At 51.7% G+C, this 13568-nt stretch overlaps 1 protein-coding gene across 1 annotated transcript; it reads left to right on the top strand.

Moving 5' to 3' along the window:
- Window positions 1-6720: 6720 nt before the first annotated feature.
- Window positions 6721-10377, top strand: EVX2 (even-skipped homeobox 2). Its single transcript, XM_059927265.1, has 3 exons — window positions 6721-7147; window positions 8049-8335; window positions 9646-10377. Exons 1-3 carry the CDS (start codon window positions 6721-6723, stop codon window positions 10375-10377), a joined length of 1446 nt encoding a protein of 481 aa, XP_059783248.1.
- The last annotated feature ends 3191 nt before the right edge of the window (window positions 10378-13568 follow it).

Raw genomic sequence — 13568 nt, 5'->3', positions numbered from 1 at the left:
CTCAGAGAGGGAAAGCATGGAGATACTTAAAAAAATTTTTTTCTGTTACCTCAAATAAATTTGTTGAAATATTTCTAAGACATAACTGGAACCAACAAACTTTCAGTCTCTCAAAACTAAATATCTCTGTGATTTTTGTGCCCTGGAATTTCTGCTCCATTTTCTATCTGATAAATACATTTTAATGACTGATTATATGCTAAAAAAGTGAAGAAAGTGAAATTAAGATAGGAAGGAAGAACTTGTCAAGGTTTGCTGATTTCGGACAGCCCTTCACTTTTGGCTTAATTTTCCATGCAGCAAATTAAGTTGTGCAGGACTGGAAGCAAAGTCTGAATTAATGCTCTGGTTGAAAGACACTTCTCAATGGTGGCCTTGCCTCCAGTTTCCTTGTGGAACTCTGGCAAGACTTGGAGCTTCTCTACCCATCCTAGCAGGTATTCAGAGACCAGGGAAGTTTTGAACAGTAAGGAGCATAGCCTCTTGCTATTCTGCAGCTGAACCTTCTTCCAGTACAGCCTTCTAGGTCCTGGCCCTGGGGGAGGGGATTCCCCTTAGGAAAGAGGCTCTGACTGGACCCTATGAAGGTCCCCTAAACCTAGCATCCCAGGGCAGCTGCTCCTATTGGATCATAGGGCAGTGGTTGAGTACCAGGCAGAGTCAGGGCTGCTCTGTTTATGAACTAAGACAACACATAGTTTACAAGCTGGGGGTGGTAGGTAGTGGAGGAATTTTGAGGCTGAATTTGCAGGAACATTTCATTTAGCTTGTATACCCTGTATCCAAGGTGATTTTAGGTTTAAACTTAACGGGAATAATTTTCTTTAGCTGGCCAGGAGCACAGACTGAACGCTGTGTGTGGGTGGGTAGGTGTATTATGTTGGGGCTTTAACAACAGAAATAGTCTTTGTTAAACAAAAGTCTTTGCAAACAAAAATGTCTCCAAAAACTGATGTGTTGTTATTCAGTGATTTTTGCCATCTTTCCTGATTTTGGTGAGAAACTCAAGGTGGCCCTTCATTGCCCAAAGTCCTACTCTACCAGAGAAAATCAGGTCACCTCTGCTCTCCCCTCCCATCACTTGCTCCTTTCCCTCCTTTGCCTGCCCAAGCACCCTTTTTTGGGAACTGATGATATTCTGGAAGTCACATCCTCTCTTTTCCTCCTTGTAGCTGATCTTTCAAATCATGTCCCTGTCCTGGGTTGGGGAAGGGGTAGATGCAGACTGCGATTTAGATTTATTGAAGAACACAAGTTCCTCTGCTTGCCAAGACAGAAATGAGCTCAATTAACCACCTAATCGGTGGCCATTAGGGCCAGGACAACAATAGCCGGGTCCTAACAGAATGGGGTCCTGGGGACTCCTTTGAAAGTGTGTTCCTTGATGGCCACAGCAGAAAATGCAGGACACCACTCTAATTAACTTGTAAGAAGCCAAAACTTCAGTGTAGAAATAAAGTCTTAATTCCAAAGTAAAGTCCAGCAGAACTGGCTGGACAGTGCTCTTAACCAAGTCTGTGCTCTGCCAACTTTGGCGCTAATTTTCCCTCTGCAGGCAATACCCAATTTCACTCAGGCTGGAGATATCAAAAGGATTTAAAAAAACAGCAAACCCGGGGTGAATAAAGGGGTCTCTAGCAAGAGCCAGACAGTGGCATCCTGAGTTTAGGCAGTTTCTGTGTCTGAGATGTATTCCATTTGGATTTAATAACACAATTAGGCTTTATTAAATGTAAATTGTTTGCAACAACAAAAAACCTCTTCAAACCGAAGCGTTATTTGGTGAAACCAGGTTTACCTCCCGCAGGGCGGTGGGCCCTTGTTTGGGATGGAGAGAACTCCTACAGTCCTGGCGGGAATTAAACACAGCGAGAGTCTTCCCTCTCAAAGAAGCACTAATCTCACTGCGAAGGGGGAGCCGGAGGGTGGGTGCAGAGCCCGAGGACCCGGGTAACTTGCTGCTTTTTTCGCAAAACAAAAGATGGGACCGAAAACCATCTTCCGCTGTTTTGTCCGACAACTCAAGGTGTGGGGTTATCCTCGGAATACTTCTCTAGCAGTATCATTGTTAACTGAAGTCCAGTAAGTGCTCACTCTGTCGGCCCTTTGAGATGAAAGAAAATAAATGTCTCTCTATCTGTCTCACCCCCACCCACATTCCGCAGAGCCCCACCGTCTCGGTGGGAAATCCAGTTGTGGTCACCGGCAGCAGGAAGGGATGAAGGTTAGGGAAATGCCTAACCACGAAGGGGCGGGGCGGGGCGGGGCGGGGCGCGGTGGGCGGAGGAGGCCAAGAGAAGGAAGCGGAGGAGTAAGTGGTCCGGCTTAGCTTCCCGGCTGGGCGGTGCGCAGTTTCCCAGGCTCGGCGCTAGATGTCCCTGCAAGTTTTCCTGTCGCGTCGAGGGCGCACGAGCTTCAGGCAGGCTTCAGTCGGGGTAGCCCCGGAGTCCAGGGACAAAGTACTCTCCCAGCCCCCACCCAAGGCGGTCCTGGTGGGCGCGGGATTGTAGGGGAAAGGAGGAGGAGAAATAGAAGGAGCCAGAGAGGCCCGGAGGAGACGGCGCGAGGCCGGCCTGCCGAGGGATGGCAGCAAAAAGTTGCCAGTACAGAGTCCGCCCTGCAGTCGCCAGACCCGCATCTTCCCTTATAAACCGAAACCTCCGAGCCGTGGGGACCGCACTCAGCCTAAAGAAAACGTACCCGGTGTTCTCAGCCCGGGTTCTAGCCGTCCTGCTGTCCCGCCGCACTCGGCGGCCCCAGTCCTCGAGCGAGCTTGCGTCCGGCTGCGGGCCTGCGGGTTTCGGGCCCCGTTGGCCCGGAGCCTTCCTCGCCGAAGGCAGGAGCCAGGCCCCGGAGCTTGCGGGGCTCAGCGACAGCTCCGGCTCTACCGGCGCTCCTCCCCTCGGGCAGCCTGGACAAATTTTTACAACCTTCAGTCGAAGGCCAAAAGTGTTTACCACTTCACCTCGGAGGACCCGCCGCTGCTCAAGAAACAAATATTTAGTCTGGAGGCCTAACAACAAAAACAAATTTAGGCCTCTTTCATGTAATTCCTCCTTTGGAGTAAAAAGTGCTTTTCAGCCCTTCTGGAGAAAGCCCTTTCCGAACCCTCAACCCCAACGCATCTTAAAAATTCCTGCCAAACCACGCGGGCATGGGTTGATTTTTTTTTTTTTTTTTTTTTTTTTGAGTGAGCCTTGTGCCTTGGTAGTGAGTAGGAGGTTTTGATGGCCTGGAGGCTGCGTCTGATAACCAGGGACTTTTGACAGGTGGTTCCCAGTCTCAGCCTAGACATTTCGGGAGAGCTGCAAGGTTTGGGCATTTCAATAATGAACCCCAACAGAACTGTGTCAGTCTTCTCACTACCTCTATGCAGATTCAATGTTTTTGAGTATTTAAAGAAGACATATGCAAAATAAAAGAACCAACAATAAATGTTGCCCAAAGCTTTAAAATACCGTATAGTTTGGATATTATCAGAGATAACTTAAATCACAAGCAAGTTCTCTAATCTCTGTGTGGAAGCTTTCTTATCTCTGAAAAAGGGATAATAATAGAATGATTTCTAGAGTTGCTCTGAGCATTAGAGAAGCTAATATATGTAAAAAGCACTTGTAATTTCAGAGTTAAAGCTCTATATAGGTGGGCCAATATTACTACTACTGGTAAATGTGGAATCTACATAAATTAAGGGACATTAAATATTGTAATGGAATGTTCACCGTCTCCCATGAAACATTGTCTGCTAAGCGCAGTTCAGTGAAAAATTATGGGTGTCTTTTAGTGTGAGTAGTTTTCCTGACATGGTCTCAAACATACTTTTCATGATAAATGTGCTAGAATACGCAATGTTAGTGTTATTTAAAAGGTGCAAAATAGTTTTGGAAACCACTAATGAATGAAGGTGTCGCCGAGAAATGGTGTTTTCCCTTTTCAACAGACTGAGGTCCGGTTTGCCACAGGTTTTGGCACGAGGGCCGAGGGGTCCCCGAGGAAGGGAGGAAGCTGGAGACCCACCCGCGGGGTGAAGGAGGAAGGGGCTGCCGTCAGTACCCCGCCCCCAGCGGCGGCTCCTGCGATTGAAAGCAGCTCACAGCCGCCGAAACCGCGAGGAAAACAGACGGGGGCGCCAAACGACAGCAATAAAGGCATCTGCGACTTCCGCTTAAGTCGCGCCTCCGCCCGATCCCACCCCCTGCCAGGGCCTTGCCCCCCCCCCCCCCCCCCACGGACCGGAGCCTGGACCGAAGTGTCCCATTCAGTCCCTAAAGCTAAGTGGGACTAGGGGGTACCCTTCCCAAGTTCCTGGACAGCAACCCCCCTCCGCTGGGCGCGGCCTGCCAGGGATGGTGGAACTGGGCATTCGGACTGTGGAAGGAGAGGGAAGGAGAGGTGGGATAATCCGCAAGGCTGAGCTCTGACCACGTTAATGGCCGGAAAGCCGGCGCGAGAAGGGCTCATAGTGCTCGGAGTCGGGTGGCCTCTGGGGCAGGGGCGGAGGTGGACCCGAGTGATGTCCTCCTCTGAGCTCCCGACGCCCATTATGCGTCCCACCTCTCACCTCTCCAGTCACCAGGTGCCTATCCAGCTTTCCATTTCTCACCTTGGGGGAGAATTCCGTTTTATTACCTTAAAGAGGCAGAATTGATTTTCGAAGCAGAACTCGCGTTGTTGAAATAAGTGGGTGCCAAGGGGAACAGGAGATAAACTTTTGGCATTGACTCTGTGTATAAATGTATATAAATATACTTCACACCTCGCCTCCCTTTACATTCCTGACGCGCCCCCAAGGGGTCCAAAGTTAAAAGGAAAGCGCCAACAGAGAGATGGGCAAATAGATCTCGGGTTTGCCCCTAACACACCCCCGATGTGCTGGGTGTGGCGGCAGGGAGGAAAGGGGGGGCCCTGGGTTGGGGTCTGGGTTGGCGGTGCAGGACCCGAGACCAGCGCCCAGATTGCCAGGGTCTCTCGGCAGCTTCGGAAGCTCGCAGGCCGACCTCCGGGTCCCGTCTCTATCCGCCCTTGTTCCTGCCGGTGGCCGTGGATCTCTCCCCTTGGGCAGCTGGTGGGTGGACCCGCACAGCTCGTTGGGGGTCCGAGCATCGTGGGGCGCAAGCGAGGGAGGAGACGTGCAACGGCCTTGAGTGAAGATTGATCTTCGTTAAAATGGTTGCCACCAGCGTCATTATGACCATCAAAGTTATCGCCAAGAGGCTCAGCCGCCAAGCTCAGGTCGGGAGGAGCAGCAGCAAGGCTAGTCCGCGATTTTTCGCGCCCAGACTCAGCGCAGGGAATATCCGGGGCCACAGGTAAGAGGCTGGGGTGGGGGAGAGGAGGAAGGAGAGAAGGAAGAAGAGCAGAGTGGGGAAGAGAGGGCAGGGGGATGGTAGGGGAAGGAAACTAAGTCTCTTCTTTCCCATCCTTGACCTCGAAACCCGGCAACTTTGCCGCAAATAATTCGATTTGAGGAGGGAGGGGGAAAGCTGGCAAAGTAAAAGTGGATTTGGGGCGGCCCATATGGCGCTGTAAATTGCGACTGTGTTTAAAGTTAGCTGTTGAATTCTGCAATGAAATCGTCCAGCCGAGTTCATTTCCCCTAGGGAAAATGCGTAGGCGAGAAGCCTATCCATCAGCAGGATTATAAAAGTAAAAAACCTGGGACTTCAAGTTCAGGACTCACTCTGCAAACGGTATTAAAAAATCAGAGAGGACCTAATGATTTCCGTTTGGAGGCGCGGGCCCAACGCACCTCCCCAGCCACGTAGCACTAAAGTGCTTTCAAAACTCTATGAGATTCTCTCTCTCCCTGTCTCTCCTTCTCTCGCTCTCTCTCTCTGCCTCTCCCTCCTGGGTGGGAGGAGAGTAGCCAGGCTGAGGCGAAGAAGTGGGGAGAGAGAGAACGCGGCGTCTTATTTGTTAAATAAAATACATATTTGGTTCTGAAATTCGAAAGATAAGTAATCCAGACAGGAGCGCAAGGTCTTCTCCTTACGCAACTCTTCCTACATCCTCCCCCGTCCCCCCCTTACCCTCCTCCCGCTTGTAAATGTTAAAAACAAACAAACAAACAAACAAAACTTCCCGACGATCTACTCTGGAAAATCAAAGCATTATCTATTATTTAACACGTATCTGTGTCCGAGGAAAAATGAGGAAGGCGCTGCATGATTAGGACCTAAGGGGCAACCCAGCAAACTGAGAGCGTAATGATGCCCCTAAATGAAGGGGGAAATGTGCCGCTGCGCGCTCTATTAATCAGACTGTCAATTTCACCCCCGAGGCCAAACCCCCGGGCGAGCAGAACCTGCTCTGAGCGGGCAAAGGACCGGGAGCCTTCCTCCTCACTTCTTGTCTCTTCTCGTCTCCTACCTGGATCTATTTGTCTGCTCTGAAGCCGCCTTCATTACCCACTGACAGGAGCGTGTATTTATTTGCTTATAAACCTGTTACAATAAATGATTATTCGAACGGCGTCATTCGTACCTTAATGACGAGCGAGCGCTACTTTTTGATGAATGACATCTCGGGCTCGGAAGGATGTATGGGTCATTTTGACCAGTCATTCCCTCGCTGTGGCATCCCACAATTTTTCCGCCTCCCTCCAAAAGAGATAATAATATTTAGAGGCGCTCGCTGGGGCTGAATGAGAATTAGCCCTAGGCGCTGCCCATCATTAGGACGGGACAGCCGGGCCACTGTGACATTTTTTAGAAAGCTGAGATGATGGAAAGAATAAGAAAAGAGATGATTCTGATGGAGAGAGGGCTGCACAGCCCCACGGCCGGCAAGAGGTTCTCCAATTTGTCCGACTCGGCTGGCAATGCTGTGCTCGAGGCCCTGGAAAATTCGCAGCACCCGGCTCGCCTCAGCCCGCGCCTGCCGTCCGCCCCCCTGCACAGCGCTCTGGGAGACCTCCCTGCCAAGGGCAAATTCGAAATAGATACTTTGTTCAACCTGCAGCACCCGGGCAGCGAAAGCACCGTCTCCTCCGAAATCGCGTCCGCCGCGGAGGGCCGAAAAAAGCCGGGTCATTATTCAGAGGCGGCAGCCGAGGCGGACATGAGCAGCGACGTGGAGGTGGGCTGCTCGGCGCTGCGCTCGCCCGGCGGCCTCGGCGCCGCGCCGCTCAAGGAAAACAATGGCAAAGGTAATCGCGCCGCCCGCGACGCGCTCTCCAGTCCCATCCTCTCTGTTCCTCCGCTGCCCTGCCGGCTGTTCTTGGTGCCTTTGCCCCTCTCCGACCCTCTGCAGCGAGCTGCACAGAGCTGGTTCAGGCGGGGGCGGGACGCAGGCGTGGAACCGTGCCCTCCGGCTCTGCTCCTTGAGCCTCCCAGAGAGACGCAGGCCTGGGGCCTGCCCTCGCTCCTGAGTCCGAGAAAATGTTTCTGCGAGCGGGTCTAAACACCCGTGCGAGCCGACCTACCCCTAGCCATCCACTGAGTCGCGTTGGGGGAAGGCTGCCCAGGGCAGCTGCTCCGAACTCCGCGGCCTCTGAGCCCCAAGGCCGAGTGAAGGGGGCATTCTAAGTCGAAGGGAGCCTCGCTGGGCGCCTCTGGGAGACCCTCTTGGGTCAGCGGGAGAGAGTTGAAAAGTAGAGTCCACCCCCGAATGGTTCCTGTTTGAGCTATTTACTTCTGTCTTTCCAATCTTAAAATATTTTAAACCAAATCCCAAAGACTGTCAAAGAAAGGTTAGAGGCCGTACAGAAAGCTGACCTGCGGTCTCCAGATCATGGCAAATCCAGAGCTTCTCAAACTGAGTCTAGATGTAGGCATTTTCCCTTGGCCAATTTTCCTCCTGAGTTGAAAATTTCCTTTTATTAAAACAAAACAACCCCCCCTCCCAATTGAGTTCCTATTATTTGGTTATGAAGAGCTCCCCAAACTTTATTGATTCCATTAACGGCAGCAATTTGTAAGCATGACAGATCCCATCAATTCAGGCAGCGCCTCGCCTTCCTCTCGCGGCTTCCCCCATCCTCGTGCAGCCCCAGCGCGGAGATCTTGGTCTTACGGTGACTCATGCGCTGTCGGCCGTTTGTTTGCCAGGGTTCGCGGAGAGTGGCTCAGCCGCGGGCACCACGACGTCTGCGTCGGGCTCTGGCCTCGGCAGCCTGCATGGAGGAGGCGGCGGCGGCGGCGGCGGCGGCGGCGGCGCGGGCGCAGCGCTGGTCGGCTCCGGCTCTGGCGCGGATCAGGTGCGGCGCTACCGCACGGCGTTCACCCGCGAACAGATCGCGCGCCTGGAGAAGGAGTTCTACCGGGAGAACTATGTGTCGCGGCCCCGCCGGTGCGAGCTGGCCGCTGCGCTCAACCTTCCCGAAACCACTATCAAGGTATTGATTCCAGCATGCGCCTGTTCTAGCCTTCCCCAGGGTGTCTGGGTTGATTTTTGTTTCTCCTTTCTGGGTGGCTAGATTTAGCTGAGGGCCTGAAAACCCGCGGGGAGAGTCACCAAAGGAACTGGCATATTTATTTCTCAGCTGCCGTATCCGAAGGGTTGGCCGGCCTGGCTGACCTGGGAAGCCCCCGAATGGCGCAGCCCATGCCGCAAACGCTCGTCTCAGCTCAGCGCCTACCCAGGTGCCCCTAGCCCATGTCCTTGGCCTCACTTTCCCCTCGGCGGCAAAGCCGTCTGGTCTTTGTTCCTCTGGCACGAACCAAAGGTGAAACTTTCCATTTGCTCTTGATCTTGGAGATTTATTTTTCACATAAATCGTTACAACAAGGAGAAAGGATACTGTATTTTAAAAATCGATTAGGTTGAGAAAGTTTTCTAAACATTTTTTCTCCTGGGCAAAGGGAAAAAAGCAACCTCCCGGGGGGGGGGGAGCAACGAAATTGTCCTTATTTACATATCTTTAGGCGATTAATTTTATTATAAGTCCAGGAGAGATAGCCGGGAGGCTGGGCTATCCTCACGGAGGATCTGGCACTCTAGAAAAAGAAAAGAGGAAACTCCACGGGATAGGGGAGGAGTGTGAAAGTCTCCCTTCGGTTTGGTCGGGCTTTCTTTAATTTAGAGTTGTGACGAATGATGTCTTCATTAGATACCGTGTGGGGAGGGGTAGAAAAGTCCCTTTCCCAGTTTAAGAGGATGTTGCTCCCGCCACTCATTTGAAGCAAAAGATTCCAACAAAACCATCCCTTCAATATCAGAACCGGACCCGTGCCCCTCAGGACAATTCCTTGCAGCTCAGAGGACTCAAGACCTCGCGCGGCGACTTTTTAGAAAAGCTGCAGCGGCAGCTTCTCGTCAAAGGAGGCCTAGAATCCCCGTGCAAATCCTGGTATTGAGAGACGGGTGCTTGGCGAGGCCGGGCACCGGTGGGTGGCGGGAAGGGGAGGAAAGGTTGGGTTGGGACGAGAAAACGCAGCCCAAAGCAAGGGAGCAGAAGCCCGAGGAGCCGCAGCAATTGGACACAGGGAAGAAGACTCTGTTCGCTTAGGAGGGTGTGCCTACGGCGCTCCACACTGCCGCCCACACTGTCCCAGCTGGAAGAGGAGAGGGGACTCGGGGCTGGGCCCGGTCGGAGGGGCGTAGGCCAGGCTATTCGGAGGTCCGGGAGGGGCGGGGAGGCGCAGGGCGGGGGCTGGGGCCTCGGGACGCTCCCTAACTCGGGCTGCGGCGCGGCTCTCCCCGCAGGTGTGGTTCCAGAACCGGCGCATGAAGGACAAGCGGCAGCGCCTGGCCATGTCGTGGCCGCACCCGGCCGACCCCAGCTTCTACACCTACATGATGACGCACGCGGCCGCTACTGGAAGCCTGCCCTACCCCTTCCACTCGCACGTGCCGCTGCACTACTACCCGCACGTGGGTGTCACGGCTGCGGCCGCGGCCGCTGCGGCCTCCGGCGCAGCGGCCGCGGCCTCATCGCCCTTCGCCACTTCCATCCGCCCGCTGGACACCTTCCGCGCGCTCTCGCATCCCTACTCGCGGCCGGAGCTGCTGTGCAGCTTCCGTCACCCGGGCCTCTACCAGACGCCCGCGGCCGCCGCGGGGCTCAACAGCGCGGCCTCGGCCGCAGCGGCAGCAGCTGCTGCGGCGGCCGCGGCCTCCTCGGCCGCGGCGGCCGGGGCGCCCCCCAGCGGCGGCTCCGCACCCTGCTCGTGCCTCAGTTGCCACAGCAGTCAGTCGGCCGCGGCGGCCGCAGCCGCTGCCGCCGCCGCCCTGGGCTCCCGGGGTGGCGGCGGCGGAGGCGGCGGGGGTGGCAGCGGCGGTGGCGGCGGCGCTGGGGCCGCCGGGGGCTCGGACTTCGGCTGCAGTGCCGCAGCGCCACGCCCCGAGAGCGGCTTCCTGCCCTACTCAGCCGCTGTGCTTAGCAAGACCGCCGTGAGCCCGCCGGACCAGAGGGACGAGGCGCCGCTCACCAGATAACTACGTCGCCGCCGCCAGGGGGCCGCGCCCGCCGCTCCGAGTGTGCCCGGGAGTCCCCTGAGCGCCCCCCGTGCCCCCTGTGCGCCCACGTGCCCTCTGCCCGCTGCTGAGGCTGTCGCCAGGGGGCGCCCCAGCGCGGGAGGCCTAAGGGAACCTGTCCCGAATTGGGGGGAAGAGCCGGCACGAAAGCTCGGCGTGCTTACCCTCAAATTATTTCTATTTTTGTATTTGCTACCCAGCCACCTCCCCTCCTCTAAGTATGTTTCCCGCCGCCCAGACCCCGCTTTTTTGCCTCTGTCCCGAGCTCTTGGTCTCCCCAAGACAATCTCCTCGCCCCCAAACTAGTCCTCTGGGGTCTCGGGTCCTGGCTTAAGCCGTCAGGCCCGGTTACTCGGCTGAGCCACGTGGCCAGAAGCAAGGAGAACCACAACAAAGAGAAGGGAATGGTGTGCGCTAGTGCTTTGTGCGGGAGGGAAATCCACCCCCGATGTTCCTGCTGCTTCTCTGTTTCTTCCATCCATTCTTTTCTTTAAACGAGGGTGAGAAGAGGTAGCAGTTTTTCTCTCATCCTGAGCTTGTTAGGGGCCCTATCCGAGGAGAGCGGAAGAATGGAGGTCTGAGAAGAAGGCCTGGAGGGCGGATGGAGAGCGCGGGCGGCTGCGGGTGTGTGTGTGAGATTGTTTACTGCGTGCGGGGGACAAGGATGGTGGGGCGGTGGCCGTCGTCCCCGGAAAGGACAAAGCCCCAAAGCCGAGATGGGAAGGGGCGGCGGTCTTGCCGCCTGTCTCTCGGCCCACAACCCCCTTCTCTCTTCTGATCTGCGGTTTGGGATGGAGGCGTCTTGCATATTTTATGCAAAAAGTAATGGCTAATGAGATTGCCACAGCCAGGCCAGGAAAGGAAAGGGAAACGAAAGGATGGGGAGGGCAAGACTGACAGATCGCTGTAGTATTTGAAGAAGCGTTTTCAGCTCAGTTTTCCAACGATTGGGTTCCACTCCATCTGGGAAATACTTGAATTTCTAAATATATATTATCCTGAAGCATTTCCTTAGACACTTTTCTAAGTTCGAACTCTTCCCCTCACCCCCTTCCCTCCTCGCTTTCCTTTTCCTCGGATAAAATGGTTCTTGGCTTATTTCTCACGCATGTCTATTGCGCCTTCGCCTCTGCAAAGCCACCGCTGGGTTGTTGAGACCCGCTCTGCCAACCCCAGCTACTGGAGGGGTTTCCTTGAACTTGAAGAAAGGCACATCAAAACCCACCAGTGTTAACTGCCACGTCAATTTTGATGCTAATAATGTGCAGATTATGACGAAAATTGCCAATCATGCTCTCTGATGGACCTCCTTTGAATGTGGAATTGGAGAAAAGTTCCCCGCACGGAGACCTGCTGTCAAGTACTAACAACCCGCTAAGGGAAGTCATTAGGAGAGACGGATAAGAGACTCGGTACATAAAACATTGTTCTTGGTGCATAGAATGTATGTTATTTAATGTTATCTCTGTTACCTGAAGTGATTTCGCAGAAGAAAGCCACGTTCTTATCATCTCAATTGCCAATTTTCATTTTGGTAACTTGGACGCCCTGGGTAGACTTTTCTCTAAGTTGATATTCCACCAATGTGAACAGCCTCATTAAATCAAGCCCAGATATTTCCATAATGCTCCCCGCAGAGCCACTTCGCTCCTCACATAATGAGCTTTTCTGAAGAGCCCTAAAATAACTTGCTAGTGCATGTTTAGACCTAGCAAAGTGGGTATGTGTGTGTATTTAAATGTAGGTGCTACCTACATATTCGTGTATGTGTGTGTATATATATGTATATATACATACATATATAGATATCTGGTCTCTTAAACATATACATATGTAAGAGATGCACACACATCCATATATACCCATTGGCACTCTTTTCTGTGATTTATTTCAAATTCATGTTCTGACATATTTGTGTTAAAGACACTGGATTTAAAAAATTTATTTCCTAAAAATAGGCTTTCAGGAAACTTTTGAAAGAATTCACTTTACAGGGGAAATTATTATTTTCATCAAATGGAAAATATTTCAAGGGGAAACAGTATTTTCCCTGGGGTCTATTAAAATATTCCCATGAAATATTAGAGAACTTCCCAATGAAATAGCAATGATCTAAACCTCAACTTTCTGTGTTCTTTTTTCCTTTAAAGCGATGAGACTACTTACATTAAAAATTGATTATACCAGCTCTTACTGCGTTTACATTAAAATATTAATATATAATTTAAGGCTAAATAAAATAAACCAAAATATGGTACCCTTTTATCAGCTTTACCTTTGTAGATTGTTAATGTCCTTTCTTATGATCAGCTATCAGATGTATATAAGTACTTTAGGCAATAATGTTTACACTTCCCTCCAAAATATATATTATTGATGAGAACGCTGGTTGGTAAAATTAACATAAATTCATCTTATGTTAGGTCCATTGGATCTGGTTATTATATTAAAACAAAACTGTAAATAAAGTCTTTGTGCTTTAAATATTGCTGGCTGTATGAACTCACTGTAAGATATTTTACAAATGTGCAATAATTATAAAGCTTTGTATATTATGTTATTTATTGTGTTTGGTCATGTAAAATAAATGTTATTTAAATCAAAGCGATTTTATTTGTTTAAGAGATTGCAAAACGGTGCATGCTGGTGTTTGTTTTTAACTGTGGCATCCAGGGTTATGAAAATCTCTTCAAACAACATATTTAAATCCATATAATACACATATCAGACGGACTAATTCATTCTAATCATTATTTTTACGGCAAATACATTACTCATGTTTATAGGAGACATGCAGTACATCCAAACATTGGTTTAACGTTAATTGGCTGGCTAAACAGATAGGAGTGTTTAGGAGTAGTGTGTGTGGATACGCAATGTAGAGGACACGCTGGCATAGATACAAGGAGTGTATGCACACGACTCAGGGCTGGGGGCTGTTTATATTTTTGCAGTACTACAAAGGTCAACAAAATTAATTCCTCCATCTAATTAACTTGCCCATTTTTTATTCTCCTGTTTATGGAGTACATATTAATCTTTTATTCAGGGAAAAAGTCTACATTTAACAGGCCCTGGAAAGCATCGAACACACGCTCCCTACTCCTAGCTCCCCCTTCCTCACTAGCTGTCTCCTTTGGCCTCCTTTCAGG

Source organism: Balaenoptera ricei, chromosome 7 (genome assembly GCF_028023285.1).
Source record: "Balaenoptera ricei isolate mBalRic1 chromosome 7, mBalRic1.hap2, whole genome shotgun sequence".
NCBI lineage: Eukaryota > Metazoa > Chordata > Mammalia > Artiodactyla > Balaenopteridae > Balaenoptera > Balaenoptera ricei.
The sequence above is the reverse complement of the archived record's forward strand: the minus strand, read 5'-3'. Positions and strand labels throughout refer to the sequence as shown.